The sequence below is a fragment of the Sorghum bicolor genome, chromosome 1 (genome assembly GCF_000003195.3).
Source record: "Sorghum bicolor cultivar BTx623 chromosome 1, Sorghum_bicolor_NCBIv3, whole genome shotgun sequence".
NCBI classification, from domain to species: Eukaryota; Viridiplantae; Streptophyta; class Magnoliopsida; order Poales; family Poaceae; genus Sorghum; species Sorghum bicolor.
Genome location: NC_012870.2, coordinates 62,535,657 through 62,553,934, shown reverse-complemented (window position 1 = coordinate 62,553,934; position 18,278 = coordinate 62,535,657). Strand labels below are relative to the sequence as shown.

The window sequence follows — 18,278 nt, the reverse complement described above, 5'->3', positions numbered from 1 at the left end:
TTTTTTATTACACCCTTTGTCCATTAGTCTTCTTCGTTTAAACTTTGTGTCTAGAGACCAAGGAGCACGAAGGACCCACGGCCTTGTGCCGAGCATGAATGACTCACGTCTTTGCAATAAATTTCTGTGATCTTAATTAATCCAATTAATGTACATACGTGTATACAACCAAGGAGCGGCCAGGATAGAGAGACATGCGCATGCAACCAAAGAATGGCCAGCACGTATGCGAGACACAATTATAATTACAGCGGGTCACCTCAAGATGATGGAAACTATTGATTTTTTTTTGCTTAAATAACTTAGATAAATGGACAGAGGGAGTGCTAAGGCAACTGCAAGGAGAATGTTTTTACGAAGTGCTAGGGTGACTTTTATTTCTAAAGATCAGTGCCTACCCTAGTGTATTAAACTACTCAGCCTGGAGTTCCTGAATTCAATCCACGGGTCCGCCTCAAACTTGATCCTCTAAAGAATAAATTATAAGATCCAAATTCACATTTCAAGCTGAGAATTTCATGGAACACATAATGACAAGTTGTTTAAAAATAACACAGGTTGCTAGACGCTTTGGTGATTTCCTTCACGAACAATTAGTCAACTTCTCGAATATTCAATTTAAAACCGCGTTCCTCTGAAATTCGATACTTGACAAGAAATATATGATAACTTCAGCGGGTAAATGATTCAATTGATGCATCATGATCATAATATAACATATATGGTTTGCAGTTTGGAACATCCGTTAGTGATAATGGAAATGGGGTTTACCTCGGTTTAAAAAAAAAAATAGCCGTGCACACGGGTGAGAATACCTTACCACTAAAACAAAAATCGTAACGGTAATAATGGCATAACTGTAAACAAGGCAACAAAGGCTGAAGCATATAATTAATACTACGTACTACAGAGTCGAGGCTAATCAAGCTTAGGCATCATGGCCACGCGGCGGCGGCGGCGGCCGGCCTTTGTTACTGCATGCATCTGCCGATCACATGTGAGAACAAACATCGGTGAACCTACTGCACCGCGCGCCGATTGCCGGTACCATGGCCACGGAACCGCGGCTCGGCTACCGCGCCGCCGCGTGTCCGCAGACCACTACTGCCCCCGACAGAGCCACCAGTAGGAGGCTTGAAAACGTCGAGACAAACGCCTGCTGCGGCCGCCATGACGCAGATGCAGGACTTGGCCTCCCGGGGGATGTTGGCACCCAGCTTCTCCTCCAGGGGCTTCAAGGTCTCGAGGACAGCCATCACTTCCGAAGCTCGCCAGGCCGCACGAGCGGCCAGAAGCTCAGACGCCGAAGCATCCACCAACGCCGGCAGCGCTCCGGATGCGTTGGCAGGGAAGACGACGGCCGAGTCCCACGGAGCGGGTGCGGTACCGCGCGCCGCCCGGACCGGAACTGCAGGCGACGTCGAACAAAGCAGCTTCGGACACCACAAGCTGATGAGCAGCGCGGTGGTGGTCCATCTCGCCGTCCACCCCAGCAACGAAGATGGCGGCAATACCGACCGGCGGGCACACCGCGGCCGTCGCGCCTAGCGCCACACCCACACCGAAGACGCTGGCGGCAACACCGACGACAGGCGGGCAAACCGCGGCCGCCGCCGAGCACATAGTAGGATGCAATGCGATGATGCTCGCCGCGGCCCCCATTGTCTCTCTTGTTCTCTGCATGCCTGCTTGGTGTGAGACGTACTGTACCAGGAGATGTAAAACGGGTGATTTATAGTGAGGCTGGGCGTGCGTTGGGAAGATGCAGCGTCCGCCGCAGCAGTGTCGTCACTCCCAATTCAGTTGGGAATTGAAGCCGTGCTCGGACCTCGAGCAGACCCAGGATAATGCAAGGTGCCGCTTCGTCCAAGCGCACAGCTCACGAAGAGTCGTCGCTCCTATACTACGAGTTTTTTTCCTAGGAGACGTCTTTAATTTGGTTGCCAAATGCCATTCTGGCAGCCTTGCCACGACCCGAACCCATCTTTACCTAACGATATCTGCACCATAGGCTCGGGCAAGAGATTGAGCCCACGTCACCCGTCGCCTCTATTTCTTCATCGTCGGATCTTCCATCTACAGCGGGTTTCCACACGCTCCTTCGCAACCCGAACAATCGTGAACTCTCTCGCGCTCCACCTCAGGTCGTCATCTACATCTATCTGCTCTGCGTCCCCGTCGCCCGTGCCTCCCCCGTCTCCCTGAACCCCCTCGCCGAACACTTGCAGCACCGTACCGCGGGTACGCTCTAGGCAGGGCGCAGCAAAGCTGCGCCAGTTTTTTCTAGTAGGAACTAAACTGCAACTCCCAGAGGCTGCCAGAAAAATTTTAGGTGACGCACACGAAAAGATTTAGGTGTTTAGTTTGGCAATTTTTTTTTTCTGACACAACTAGGGCTACATGCAGTTGCAGTTGTCATTGATGAGTTTTCATGGGAATGCGTGCACAGTAGTAGACCCTGTAGCCCAAAATTTTGGCCTCAAAATTTTTTGATCCCGTTTAGTTTCCAGGCTCCAATTCTACAAAAATTTTCTACTTTGGACCAAAATATTTCAAATCTAAATAGGGTCTAAAGTAGTGTCTATGTATCAATATTATGGAAAATAATTCAATAGCCATAAATTATGTTGACTGTTTCTAAATTACACCGTCCTCGCCGCTAGAAGGTCGCAGGATGATCACCAGGCAGCGTGGCAGAATGCAGGTGGCTTGCGCTCTCACTCCATGGCCTGGGGGGGAGAGCTCCAGGCAGATAGTCCCGGTCCGTACGCGCGTGGAGAGGAAAGCAACGTATGGGGCTTGGATATTGAGCCTGGAAAGATTTTGGTGTCCCAATAAATTTAGGGTCCGTAGTAGGGCGCTGCTGGAGTTGGATGATTGACATGAGCCTCCATATTTAGCTATTAGGGCTCAAGTAAGGGCCCTAATGAAGTTACTCTTACAGCCATAATTTTATTGACTACAGTACTAGTTTATTTTAAGGGAAAAGATAAAAATATGCATAAAAGAGCTGAAGACAGAGCTGGCCAGAACTTTACCACATGGGACATTAGTCTAGTCTATGCGATACCTATCTCTTCTATTACAATCGATAATTGATAGAGCTCCAACCCTAGCTAAAATGACTGTCTCTAACTTAAAAATAATATTCAGTAAAATAACTTCTCATGGTAGATAAAAATAGTCCATATGACTACGCACCAACGACTCTGCCCCATCCCATGGGCAGGGGATATTTTAGGGCTGGCCTGTAAACAAGGACTAGAAGTTAGGTTAAGCTTGTATTTTTAACTCCACCCTCTGTTATTACAAAATTTGCCAGACCTTTCCTCTGTTATTACAAATTTGTGAAAAAAAACTTTAATAACAAAAACATTGTGTTATAGAAATTGATGATATATTGTAAGAGAATTTCATGGTCAAAATATAGGTCTTAAGACTTCAAATTCTAAAACGTCTCCTTAAAAACAGAGGAAGTACAAGAGAACAAGCAGCTAAAGTATAGCATGAGTTGGCTTCTACAATTTGCATTAAGGCTTGAAAAGAAGATAAGAATAAGATACAATATCTGCTATACTGCTGATTGATGAACCTTATACTGTGTCAATCTTGTGAAACGGACCCTTAAAAAAATGCAAAGGACCTCTAATGAACTTAAACAATATTGGCAGATGAAATTCATTGATTCAAGTGTTAAAAAAGACCAAACATAAGATTGCCTATAAATTATCTTAGATTCAGCATTAGCAGTATTGCAGCATGAAAAGTAGTAGATCTATGCTGAACAAAACAAGGAACCCACATTTTGTTTTCATTTCCAGGATTTACAGAAGCCACATCTCCAAAAAAAGAAGACGAACAAACTAAAGGAAAACTTGATGTGCATGCCTCCGATTCAGTTACAGTTAGCCAAGAAAAGGTATCACTATCATGGACTCATGGTCCAAACAAAAACAAAACGAGGCCATCTGTCGAAAGGCTTCAACTTTGGCACTAATGTATATTTCAATACTTTGTTTTTTGAACAGAATATATGGCATTTCAGACAAACTACAAGCTAGGGATGGTCCTGAAACATAAGCACTCACCACAACTATTGTATCCACTATCTCAATGAAACACATATCAACATAACTACTTTCATGAGCATAATGATTTGTGTGCTATTGACAAAAAAAATATGTTTTTTCCTTCCAATTGTAAAATGGAAACACATATTAAAACTTGCAGTTTAAAACTAAACATCAAGATGCGATCATGAAGAAGAAAAATCAGACTGCATTTGGCTGTAGTATCATCAGTTTGTGCCAATTAAAGCACGGAAATTTGTGAGCATAACTTAGAACCTTATATTTCCTTGTATCATTATTATTATTGAAGGATCATACAATCTTCGAGCACTCTGGACACAAGAGACGGCCTTTGGATCTGCACTTTGTGCATGGAACTAAATTGTCAGTCTTGGCTTCAGCTCCAAGTGATTCGTAGAGATCATCTAGCATGCCCAAACTAAGTACACCTCCTTTCCGAACTGAGCCCATTCCTTTGCACTGTGAGCATGCTACAATCTGAAGATCACCGCACCTTTTACACATACCAAGTGACCTGCAGTGGATTTGTACATTGCTCAGACAAAATATAGACGAGTGGTTGGTAAGGATATGCAGATTGCAGAGCACTTTCTGAACTTAAAGTCTCCTACTCTTATATATGCCATACCCTTTCTCATGGTACTCGGTCATGAATTTTCTGAACATAAGTCATCTACTGATTTTTTTTTAGAAAAAGGGAATTTTATCCCTTTCCTCTGAAAATAAGTTATCTACTGATAAAGTGATACGTATTTTTTTTAGAAATATGTCAGCCCTCGTGCTGTAGTTGGTTACCAATTGAAATTAACTAAACCGGGAATCAAAACATCTTAGGGCACGTTCGGTTCCAACGGAACCTGGTACCGGAACCGATCCGGCCAGAATCGGTGTTGTATTTTACAGAATCGGTGTTGTATTTTACATAGCCAAAGATCATCAGGAAAAGTTCCAGCTGGAAATCAGGCTAAACGAACGGGCCCTTAATAAAATTCGGAACACGTACTGCGCATATTTCTATGCATACTACTTATTTCTCACGGAATTTGTTCACCCTTTTCAAATCCCCCCAACTATTGTATTTAAATCCATCCCTCCTGCTAGTCCAAATCAACTCTGCGTTCTGTTCCCAGTTAATCATATCGAATCACTTAAACTCTTACAGTGACAGCCCAGCTATCCTTCTGCAAGATACTAAACAGCACAAATGGGAATAACCAAACAAAGAGCACAGAGAAAGAGAGATGGAAGGGAAGATACCTTCTTTGGGAAGAGGCAATGAAGCCATCGACCTTGGGCGCAGTGATGGTGGCGCCGAGCAGCAGCCCACCCACCACGAAGCCGGCGATCTCGCTGCTGGTCAGGCCATCCATCTCCAGTGCCCCAGTGCCCTCTGGGAACGGATGAGGTTGTGAAGATCGGTCGAGGGAGCTGGCCGAAGGCCGCCGGCTTTGTCCAGTCTCCAGTCGTTCCGTGAGGCTGAGGTGGGCCGTGTGCAACGGGGGACATGAGGCTTGGGCTGAAAATAGGAAGACTAAACGAGAAAAAGCCCATATAACCTACCATTATTGCCCCCAAGCCCAGTCTATTTTTGTTGGACTGCAAAAACATAAATCATTTCCTACTTCAACTATTCAAGGCCTTTTTTATCTGCTAAATTTAATTACTAGCTGCAGCAAAAAATTATCCACTTCCTTCATTCCAAAAAATAATGTTCTAGGATTTTTAGGACAGATTGGTGCTAATAAAAATTATTCATGTATCACTATTTATTGAATTTGAACTATGTTATTAATGAATAAATCCCTCATTAAAAAGAAATGCATGGAGGCATGCAAACCATAATCTAAAGAAAATATGACCAATCTACTATCCAAGAGCTAAACAATCAAGGCTTTTTTGGAGCAATTTGAATCCTAGAACATCAAGTTTTAGGACGGAGAGAGTAATAGCTAGCTAGCTAAGAGCAACTCTAGCAGGAGCCCTCAAATCAGTACCTCTACATTTGATTTGAGGGCTCTCTTAACTTTTAATGGCTTGATTTATTTGCATCTATTTTAGCATAAGCTTTGAAATTCATCTTAATAGACACTTCCATATAAGACCCACTCGTCATTATTCTCTATCTTAGCTATGCGTGCTGCTCCTCTAGGGAGACCGCGCCGCTTGCTAGAGCCCAGGTGGCGGGCAATAGGAAGAGGATGACCATCGGGAGCATGCAAATGCATCGGGCGTTAGGCACCCTAGGACAATCATCGATCAGTAGGAAGCTGCACATCGCATCGGGTGTCGAGACCCGACACACTGCACATTAGGCCACTAGGAGGAATCATGCCTCCGGCCATCAGGATGAGGTTGCACGTCATGCGTCCTCTGGCTACTCGGAAGGAGTTAACACCATGGTGGCACATCAGGAGTCCTCTAGCCATCGATGAGGAGGTCATCACCTGTCGAGAAGAAGGCCATGTGTCGGGCATCCTTTGGTTATCAAGGAGGATCGCCCTCCAGCCACCATCACGCGTTTGGGGAGTGAATCGGTTTCAGATAAAGCGGAAAGGTAAAAGCCGAAACCGAAAAGTAAGGGTTTCCTAAAGGGTCCCTCAGAATGAGGGCTTACGGGATGCATTTGAGGGGTGCTTTTGAAAGGCTGAGTAGATGCTTGTTGCACCTATGTTTTTGACTTGAGCTCTCAAATTTTTGTTTAGGCGCTTGGTTGAAGGTCCCGCTGGAGGTGCTCTAATAGGGTAGGGGAGAAGGGAGAGTTGATGAATCTGGGGAGGGTGAAAGAGAGAGTAAGGGAGATAGGAGTACGACTAAAGTCTAAGTGAGAGAGAGGTGATAAGGATGATGATGAGGAGGAGGAGGAGAAGGACATGACAGCTACAACCGTCTCTAATCTCTCTCTGCACCTAAAAGACTCTGTCATCATCTATCCAGTGATACTAAATCTCGATCCTTATTCACGCATCCGTGTCCAATACAAACCATCCTTCATTTGAAGCTCATGTGTTCCTGTCCTACCTAGTTTCGATGCGAAAACTAGATCTATGCATCCGTGTCCAATACGAAGTTCTTGAAACTCACGTGTCCGCATTTTGATTAGTGAGGATTATGGCCCCCGCTACCACACACGGACATATATCTGCTACTCTCTTCATCCCAAATTATAAGTCAACTCCAACTTTCTTAGAGAGTCAAAACATCTTAAGTTGGACAAAATTATATAATAAAGTAATAAAATCATGATACTAAATAAGCATTATTAGATTCTTGATTAACTATATTTTTATGGTATAACTATTTGATGTAATAAATTTTTATAATTCTTTCTATAATTTTGATCGATCTTAAGATGTTTTAACTCTTTAACAAAGTTAAAATGACTTCTAATTTGGAATGGAAGGAGTAATTATTTAAAAACCGTTTAGGTATAGTTCTCGATCGGATCGGAGTCTGGCTAGCACACCACACAAACGAAATGATGGGGGTCGATCTATCTAGCCCGGCCGGCAGCATGCAGCGTGTGCCTAACAAGTAACAACCAACGTAGCGCTGTAGGCTGGGGTCAGCGTCTCAATCTTCAGTTCTTCACAGAGCATCATGTACGGTTTGACGCACGCATGCACATTGCGCTTCACGACGAATAGCTAGCTCACAAATGTACACACTGCGGCATGCGATCGATCGAGTGCCGCCGACCATGCATGTCGGGCCGGGGAGCGGTACTAGTCATCACAATATACTATAAATGGTGGATGCATCACGGTCAGATCATATATACATGTGTGGACTCCCTGGCTATCCAAAGTTTCTGTTTGGTTGGAGGTATTGAAATTTAATAGGTAATGTAGGTTATAGTATTTTCGTTTTATTTAATAATTAGTGTTCAATCATAGATTAATTAGGCTTAAAAGATTCATCTACAAATTATTCTCTACCTGTGTTTTAAGTTTTTAGATATTATATATATATAGTACTTTATATATATATATATGTATCTAGATATTCGATGTGATATGAGTTAAAAAAAATCGAGGAACCAAACGGTGCCCATCAGCAGACTCGTGGCTCTACCCTAGCCACGCGCGGTCCTGCTGTTATTCTGGATCACTTCTTTCAGATATTTCAAAACATGCATGCATGTCCCCTGTCAATGCCACCATAAACTAAAACATTCATCTATCCATCAACATCCATCTCGCTCCTTCGTCCCTTTCACTAACCAGAGGGCCGGGTTTTTGTGTGTTGCAACATGGCACACGACTGAGCAATCTAGTCACACAACAGCTTCCCTGAGACCGAAAGAGCATACATGAAAACGGTAGCATCATACAAGAACACATCTGGTTCCACTATGGGTCGTGTCAACTTTGGCCACTGTTTCCTCTCTAGTACAGCCATCTACACATCATTTCCATTAGAAAAAAGAGCCATCTCTACACATCATTATTCCACAGAAAAATCCAGTGCATGGTAGAATAACTTGACCAGATTATTATGAGAAAACAGAAACATGCATTAAACTCCTTTTTCTCGATGAACCTGCTGCTTGAGGATAGTGCTAGTTTTTATTGATAAAACAAGACGATGGTTACAAACCCTCGGGCAAAAGGGGAAAAGGTACAACAAGAAATTGAGGAGAGAAACACATACACGATGCCTTATTTGGATGCAGATGTTATTCATCTCAATACATGTGTGTTTGTAGACTTGTAGTGTGGGTTGAGATAGAATTTAGTTTAAATTGCATCCCAACCTAATACTTCGACGCACATGGATTCAAGTGGATACGCCAAACAAGCCCCAAGGTGTTTTGTCCCTACCAATGCCCAAATTCTTATTTTGTCTTTAATCTTCTCCAAGATAAAAGGTGACCGAGATAGAGTTCCCTCTATTGGAAATCTCTCTTGTTCTGCTCATTCCATGTTTCCCAAGTCACCACTAGTATATTGATGTCTGAACACCCTTTTGGGGGGCACAACGAGTATGCGCCAACAGCTTTGTCCATCACTCATGGCGGGTTTTATACATTAATCCCATTTACTAGTGAAAATTTAGAGGTGTTTAGCTTGAGGAACTATCTCATTCTAGATAAGACACAGTGCATCATGAGACTATTGCTCAAATTTAGTGGAATGACTCAATTCCTCATACTAGTACTACTTATTAACTTGTGAGGACGGGGTGATGATGCATATACCAACTCATTCCATCGCTACTACAAAACAGATTTTACAAGACAAATCCTCTGATTAACTACACCACCTCTGAAAAAGGTGAGATGCCTCTAGACAAATGCCCACCTCTAGTCTGTTAATCATTTACAAAGGCAAGCATTCTAAGGAGATGGCCTTTGTTAATCAACTAATAGAGATAGACTCCTTAGGATGTCCATCCCTAAAAATAGCTACTAAGAGATCGAGGTGGCAATCTGATGGGAACGAGAGATCCCGATCTTTCGACAAGTTCAAGATAACTATCGACTTGGTCAGAGAGCGACGCACCGATCCGGCTTTAGATCACAAAGACCCAACCTTGCAATAGCACCACGTCTTCTCTAGTTATCAACTATGTCATAATCCGATTGACCTTGCCAAGAAGGCTAATCCCTACTGTGAATCGATGAACACAAGCAATAACTAGATAACACACAACTCAAGTATAGTAATAACTGCGGATGTGTTCAAGGACAGATTGATTTAAACCGAAACCCTCATGAGGCGATAGTGGCTGAATATAAGGTCTAAGGATCATTGCTCCACCTGGACACGCCTCCTAATGGGCTCGATACATGGCCCAATGGACCAAAAGAGGTGGCATATCACCTGATAGATTCTAGACGCTGCACTTGTTTCAACAATTCCTGTTGACTTCAGTAAAATTTGGGCCTCAAACCAAAGCCATTAGTTAGCTTATGAAATTATATTTTCATCCATATATGGATCATCAAAAATAGAGTTTGGATGCGTCATGGGTGTCCATTTTATTGAAGACCGGTCCTAAAGGCCAAGCCAGACTCAAACTAGAGTTGGACTGGACCTCAGGCTTGGCTTGGACGCCCTTGCTGTCCTCCTAAGGAGGTGGCTAAGGAGGAGGACATCCAAGGGCTTCCTTGGTAAGTTCTCCATCTTCTTAGGGCATGCTTCCACTTGGGCCACGGTCACAAGGCTGAATAACAAGCCCATGATGACGATATAGCTCCTGGTAGAAACAACGACAGAATATCTTATTGATTTGGAGGCCTTGCCAATATGAGGTAGGACCAAATCTATTTGAAAGCTTATCAAACAAGCTTCCCATCAAGTGCTTGTTGACCTTGATTGCACTCCGAATGGATGAGTTATAGCCTTCCCAATAAAGTATTTGGGCTACCGATGAACTGAAAGTTCAACTTTGATGGATTTGTATTTAAGACAAATTTGTATGTATAAGAAAATAATAACATGTATATGTGGAACCAAGTGAATTGTACCAAAAATCACTATACAAATATAGGAACAAGCTTACCTTATAATCAATGGTCTTATCCGATGGTGTCATATCCTCATCACAGTCTTAAGAGGCCTACCTCTAAGACAGTTGCATAAAAAATAATTCAGAACTTTTTCCATATGAAGTTGGATGAACACAACTTCATAAAAAAATTATAGATCACGATGCGATCTATAATTTTGTAGTTGATAAGTTCTTATCTGAAACTATTTCCCCAAAATTTGTTTTAATTTCTTGGATTTTGAATTTTAATTTATTTCAAACAATCTTGGATGTTGACATGGTCAATACCAAAATTATAGTTCTCAATATAATCTACAACTTTGAAGTTTACTAGTTTTTTATTAGAAATCATTTAAAGTTTCAAATATGTGTTTTTAGTTCTTAGATTTTGAAATTTAAAATTTTCAAACGACCTAGAATGTTCACATGGACATTACCAAAAATGCAGTGGTCCAATCTACACATTTGTAGTTGATAATTTTTTTATTTGAAGTTTTTTAGAGTCTTAATTTTTTTCATATATTTTGAGATTCAAAGTTTTAAAAATTTCAAACTATCTTAGACAGAATCCTATACTAAAGTTGTGGTGCTTGACCAGCTTTAAAACTTTCTAGTTGAATCAACTTTTCATTTGAGATCATATAATGACTAAAAGTATTCAATACAAAGTTACTTAATACATATATCATCCTATATATACTCATAAATAAGTGTATAGTGTAGTGGTAGAGGTGTTGTCTAAGTTGAAGGTCATAGGTTTGAATACTAATACTAATAAACACTTTTTTTACACCACTTTTAAATGGATGCCCAACTTTGTTGATCGATTTATAGCAGTGGGAAATATCCACCTTTAGAAACAAAAAAAAACTTAAGAGTGAGAAAATGATAATATACTTTATTCCTCGAACCAAACACTCGGTCTAATGTAATCCCCATATCTCAAAATAACGTTGTTGGATACCAACATACCAATTTTATTAGTACATTACTATTTACTATCCTGTCCTGAAATATAACTAATAAGAGATCCAAGCGATTTTCAGGCAAAATAAGGAACTTGGCAAAATACCACCTCACCTTTTCACTAATTAGGATGGAAGCAGTAGTTCAGTTACTTTCCTTAGTTATCAGCTGGCTTTTTAAGTTTAAAAGGAACTAAGAGTATCTTCAGAAGTTTGGTATAATTTACTTGCTAAACTAATAAATCTAACAAGTTAATAAAAGAAATAGCAACTTTAAATTTTGTTCTTCTCTAACAAAAACCTATAATAGCTTTCTAAAATTTAAAAATTTATAGTAGGATCCACATCTATTTGTTTTGTTGGTTTACTAGAGGCGATCATGTCTTCTACTAGAGAGATAGGGAGTTCTCTCCACTTTGTAAACTTATGAGTTGATGAGGATATTTGACAACTTTTTATTTTTAAGTACCTCTTTTACCAAACTGTTGGAGGAGTTTTTTTTCTCTTTTGCTAACAAATAAGATAGGAAGTTATTTTACCAAACTTCTGGAGATGCACTAAGAAATGGAGGAGAGAGGTGTTTGAGAAACAAAAATACATTATATTTTTGTACTAATTTTAAACTTTAGATCTCTTATATTTAGGATGGAGGGAGTAGTATATAAAATATATGAAAATTATAGCAAGGTTAAACTACTTTATTTATTTAGTTCAACTGGAATATATTCAACAGATTTTGTTGGTCAAAGCTTAAATATCCTACTACTCAAAACAACACTCGTTGCGCAGGAGAGAATTACAGCCATCAATAATAGCATGTCAACAGCAGAACAAGGCCATCTGCACTCATTTTTTTAAACGAGATTAAACTCAGGGTACATGGTACACGCTGAGGATACCAGCAGCATTACAAGAATACTCAAAAAGACTATCTAAAACTCGTACACATCCGTAGCCATTACAGAGCTTGGCCTAAACTTCTGTGGCCAACCAGAATAGACTCCATAACTTGTTTAACACGGTCCCATCCTTTTCCTTCAGCAGCACCCTTCATCTCTGCATCAAAGACACAGCAGTATAAATCACATCAGTGGGGGCTTTAGGATAGGATTTTTCTATTGCCATCTTATTCCTTGTTATCCAAATAGCCTATGCAAATCCTACAAAAATTTAAGATCATCTACCTATTCAGCACCTTCACCAGAAGTCCAAGGCCTTGATTAGATGTGAAAAACTTTTTGGATTTCGCTACTGTAGCACTTTCGTTTGTTTGTGACAAATATTATTCAATCATGGACTAACTAATATAAAAAGATTTGTCTCGCGATTTGCAGCTAAACTGTGTAATTAGTTTTTGTTTTTGTCTATATTTAATGCTTCATGCATGTGCCGCAAGATTCGATGTGATAGAAAATTTTGAAAACTTTTTGGCCCAAGAGAATTCGTACACATGTTACTGTTGGCATTGTTTTCCTAACTCTGTTACTTCTGTTTGGTCGCTTTGTCTGCTCGACAGTGATGACTGTTACTATTTCTACTACTGTCCTGGTACGGTACACAATCAGTTCGAAAATTGTACGAATGGTAAGCGTTATCACTTGACTACAAACGTGGTTTCTGCTGGCTATCGTACCATAGTGAACAGATTTGTTTATTTGCCATTAACGCTGAATCCGGCCAACATAATAATAGAGGGCTAGATCATCCAAGCAGCACAAGGCCGAGATATACAACAAAGGGAGATCTAAACAGTGAGATCAGCTAGGAGGTCGACAAGACCAATTAGAGCATCTTCCAGAGCTTGGCTAAATTTAATAGTCAAATTTTAATGTTTAGCCATTTTGTAAAATAGATAACTTCTTAAAAAAGAAGAGGTTTACAACAGCCTTGCTATCAGATAGCTAGTGTCAGTGGTTGGCTATATATGGCCAGCGAAAATCAAGAGATAACAAACTTTCTATTTTACAAAACCAAATAGCACATCTGTTGAAGCCTATTTTTCTACTATAAAAATTCTAAAAGGCCTCTATAACAAGAATAGTAAAGTTGTTGGAGTTGCTCTTAGATGCTCATCCCCCCCCCCCCCCCCAAAACATCCCTGAATGCCTTTTAAGAAGACCCTTCGGGGGAGACCCGCAGTGGGGTGTCTTAGGATCGGCGAGACTACTCGTTGAGAAAAGGGTTGGACAGCAAGGGGTTGAAAAGATAGGGTTTGGATGTAACAAAAAAAAGATAGATGTGTTTTTGGTAGTTGCATAGGTGGATTTCTCATCGGCCATAATCTTCTTATATAAATAGAGGGAATTGACCTTATCTTAGTAGAAAACTTATTCTACATGTAATTTATAAGTTTACCATGAGATTGGATGAGTTCTCGAAGAAAGAACACTATTTGGAGCACAGATTGCCAAAACCGACTCGGACCAGCATGTACAATGTTCACGTGAGGTCATAGCTGGTGGGTCGATTTTTTTCCAGGATGTTGTAAATTTTGTTTAGTTCAAACAATCAAACCAAATTTGCTCCTTTTTTGTTTGTACATGATTTTCCAATCCACCTTCAACTCTCATATCATATTTTAACTACTTTTTTAGATCAAGATCATATTTTAACTGTTAACATATGCCCTCTATTTTTAAGCGAAGGATATAGAAGTTTAGAAACACATGATAATTTGATCTGGTCCCATGACAATTTGAGTTCTGATGAGACCCGAAAAGTCACTAAAGTTCAGCACTGGATATTTTCGTTGCTCTTTTTTTTTAGCATGACACGGTTTCGTATTTTAGGCACAACTGATGATCTTGGAATTTTTGGAAAGCTAATGAAGCCCTCTGCAACTTTTAGCTGAAGTCAAATCTGTTTGAATGGATCCAAAATCATAAGGCAAGACCAATTTATTTATCTCTTTCTCTCGCTGCACCATGACCCACTTTTCCCTACTATTATGTGTTGGCAATTGTATACATTATTAGCGTCATATTAACTGTTAGCAATAACGATGTAAGCGCACCTACACGTTATATGTCAACATTTCTTCATCCAACCCAGAAAGTGCCGGTAAAAGTTTTTAGTCCAAAAAAGTGTCACTGTAGCTTAACCAAGCCACTGTTAAAATGTCATCGAAGGGGTAGGCACCAAAGCAATTAGAGAGATGTCCTGTGGGCAGGAGACCACGCACCAAAACAGAACGTGTGTGGGAGCTAAAATGCTAAAGGTTGAGCCCACTAAATTAAACAGGCTGCCTCAGCAACCCTTTCCCTATACTCACATGACTCAGGGGAAAAAGCTCCGAAAAAAAACTCGCTTTCGAGCGCTCCACTGTAGGGCACCGCAAGCGGAGCTCCACCATGGGTGCCGCTGCCGGAGGCCAGCACCCGCCACGGCCACCTAATCCAGCAACCGTCAAATTTCCTGGCCAGAGCTCCACAGCCCCCGCCCCAGCCCCCACCGCTGAATCCAACTGACGTCGCTGCCCCAACCCCGTGTTGCAGAAGCCCGCCACCCCTAATCCCATCGTTGCCCTAGTCCACCGCTGGCCAGCAAGAGCGGTAGCATCGCTACATCTGCATTCCCCTCAGTATAGAGGTGTGTCATCTTCTCATCCCCTTCCTCTCATATGTGTGCTAGGGTTAACTATCGGCAACGGTTTCAACTGTCAGCATAGGTGAACCATTTGGCTACACAAAAAGTGTCAGAGATTCCTTTAACTATCGACAAAGGTTTTGCCAACTACTTCTACCATGACTGTTTCTAAAATATTGGCAAAGCCTTTCGCGGGAGGTTATCTGTCGGCAAAGGTGCCCTTTGTCCATTTACAAAGTGACAACAATGGTATGTTGTGTTATAGTGTCTCGGCATCGATGCTTTGATTTCTTTTGATGCCTTGGGTGCTTTGCAAGTCTTCTATGGTCTTTAACACTTTTGTTTGATCTTCATTTGAGGTGTTGATTACTCTGACCTTCAATATAGCGAACATAAGTCCATCCTTTGCATCTATAGAACTAAAACCTTGTTAGTTAGTCTCACTGACCATGTTGTCATACTTTTACCAAAACACACTGCTAGGTGCCATTTAATTTCATACAATTATTATTCTAAGAAACTATAGAGAGGTAAAGGAAGTACTTAGCTAGAGGCTTGGATGCAGAGAAGACCAGTGTGGGCATCCAAACTAAGTTGGAGACCCAAGTTTGATTCCACCTTGGACTTAATGAGCAGCCCACGATAAAATTGTGGCTCACATAACATATAGACTTTGTTTTACATTCTACATATGCATGGAAAGCTAAGAAGATAAAATATCTAATATATAGAGCCCTATGTCCAAAGTTCTTATGAGTCAACGAGATCATCAAAACAAATGGGCATATAGAATCTTTCAGGGTGCTAAGCACCGTCTTTGTTGGGCCGTCCATCACATCAGATTCCATTATGGACATGTCAGGAAGCCTTTTGGCTGATCCTGAGACCACACAATCAATAGACATCAGTCAAGTTAGGGTTTGAGTTTTGCTTAATTAATTAGTCATTGAATAGTTCTTCCATTCATTGGTTTGTAAGAGCCTAACATTGATGCTTAATATATTTCAGCAAATTCAGTTGTGTTTTTTCTTAGAGGGTGTTTGGGTCCCACAGACTAAACTTTAGTCTCTGTTTGTGTTATTTGATGCTAATCATTATGGTGAGGTCAACTAGGCAGTGCAAGGTTAATAACCAAAGGAGTCGTAGTTGTGATTGCATCGATCGTTTAGATCTTGTTGTGATTGGCAGTGCCGGCCCTAAGGGGTGGGCAGGAGGTGCGACGGTCGAGGACCAATCGAGATAGGAGCCAAAGCCCAAGTATATAAGATCACATACCCTATAGCTATAGTCCATTAGGATTTAAGATTAACGAGAAGGTGTAGCGGCTCATCAGCAAAAAGAGTTAAAGGCCTCTTTCTTTCTAGGAGGTGATGAGCCAAGCCGCCAATGTCCGCAACCCCGCACACGGCACATAATCACGACTTCTCTGTTTCGCACTCCGGCACATGGTCGGACATGCACGCAACACCGATTAGATCACCACACGATCAGCATCACCAACGCGTCACAAATGTTCCGACGCCCGAGTTCTAGAATTCAGACGGCAACGACGACTAGGCAGCCGACTAGCTGAGGCAAAACCTTCTGTCCTGCCCTTTTCGTGATTTGTGAATCGTTTTGAATCAATTTATATCTAAATTGTATATGTCCTAAGTTTTTTTGTTGTTTAATTTGTTTAGTACTTTGTATTCATATAGTTATGTTTTTCTTAGAAAATTAGTCTATATATTATAAGATTTTATGATTTTAAGGGCCATTGCGACAAGTTCGTCAGAGGGCCCTAAAAGTCATAGAACCGGCGCACTAGTGATTGGAGGCCGAATAGTGCCAATTCTCCACCAAATCAAGAGAGTTATTTCCACGTGACGGAAGATCGGGCACTCCGTCTCCATCAGCTGTAACCACCAAACGGCCCCTAATAGCTTTTATTACTCCATGGTTATACTAAATAGAGTTCTTTTGTTACAACAACATTCTCCTACTTACGGGAACTTTTTTGTAGCCTTATTAGTGAGCTTGAGTCACATACTCACATGCTTGTGTAGTGGAGTCGACATGGCCATATTCAGACACTGCTGCATATGCAATGATTAGCCGCCGAGCTAGCCAGCCGGCCGGGCGGACAAAAAGGATGAGATTCTTACTCTACTTGGTGATCCATTAAAAGCTCTCGTTTTCGGGCTACATGACATTTGATCTGGAATCCGGATGTTCCGGTGCCGCGCAATTCCTCCGCCATGCCCTCCCAGCCTCTCACGACTCCACCAGCATTCCATTCCAGCAAACGCACCACCACCACGACGATATATGCATCCCCCCTCGACCCTTCTTGTGGTCTCTTCTCCTCTCCATCGATCGCCTTTATAAGCGCCTACTGATCTAACTCTACTAGCACGTCTAGCTACGTAGACAACAGCCCGATCGACCGCCGCATTCCATTATTCCCACCATCCTGCTCATCGATCTAGCTAGCTAGCTCATGATGATGCAGAGCCGGCAGCGGGAGCACGGCAGCTCCGGCGAGCTCGACGTGTTCGGGGCGACGAGTTACTTCGCCGGCCTGCCGCCGCCGGCGCCTGACGACGCCGACTGTCGTCGTCCCAGCAGTGCAACGACAGAGCCGTCTGCCGACCGGCTGTACTTCCAAGCTACTAAGGTGGTGGTGCATCCTGACACGAGGACAAAGACGATGGAGGACAACAGTTTCCGCGGTCCACATCAGCAGCAGCAGCAGCCTGGGCTGCATGGTCACGCCGACCGCCACGACACCAATAAGCAGCTGCAGGTAGTGGCCGCCAAGCGGCAGCAGCCTCCTTACTCAGGTAAGAGCAAGCTCGCCGCCCTCTTGAGCTTCATGGTGTCGCCGTCGCCGTCGCCGAGAGCTAGCTTTCGCAAGGAGATCAACAAGCAGGAGGCACCATCGACGACGACGACGACTAGGCTGCTGCGGCAGGCGGAGGCGGCACCAGCAGCAGGCGGCGAGAGAGAGACTGCTGCTGCTAATAATACTTACAAGGCGGCGGCGAACTCCCCGTCGTCGTCCTCGCGCGAGCGCAGCAGCAGCATGCAGCTGCACGGTCTGTTCGGCGCGCACGACGACGACGACGACGACGAGGAGCTCGACCTGGGCGTGGCGACGGGGGAC

General features: G+C 42.4%; 1 protein-coding gene across 1 annotated transcript; it reads right to left on the bottom strand.

Annotated features, from left to right (window-relative positions):
- LOC8069837 lies at nt 4,182–5,533 on the bottom strand. Its single transcript, XM_002465086.2, has 2 exons — nt 5,349–5,533; nt 4,182–4,605 (listed from the first exon to the last, which is right to left on the bottom strand). Exons 1-2 carry the CDS (start codon nt 5,459–5,461, stop codon nt 4,383–4,385), a joined length of 336 nt encoding a protein of 111 aa, XP_002465131.1. The 5' UTR covers nt 5,462–5,533; the 3' UTR covers nt 4,182–4,382.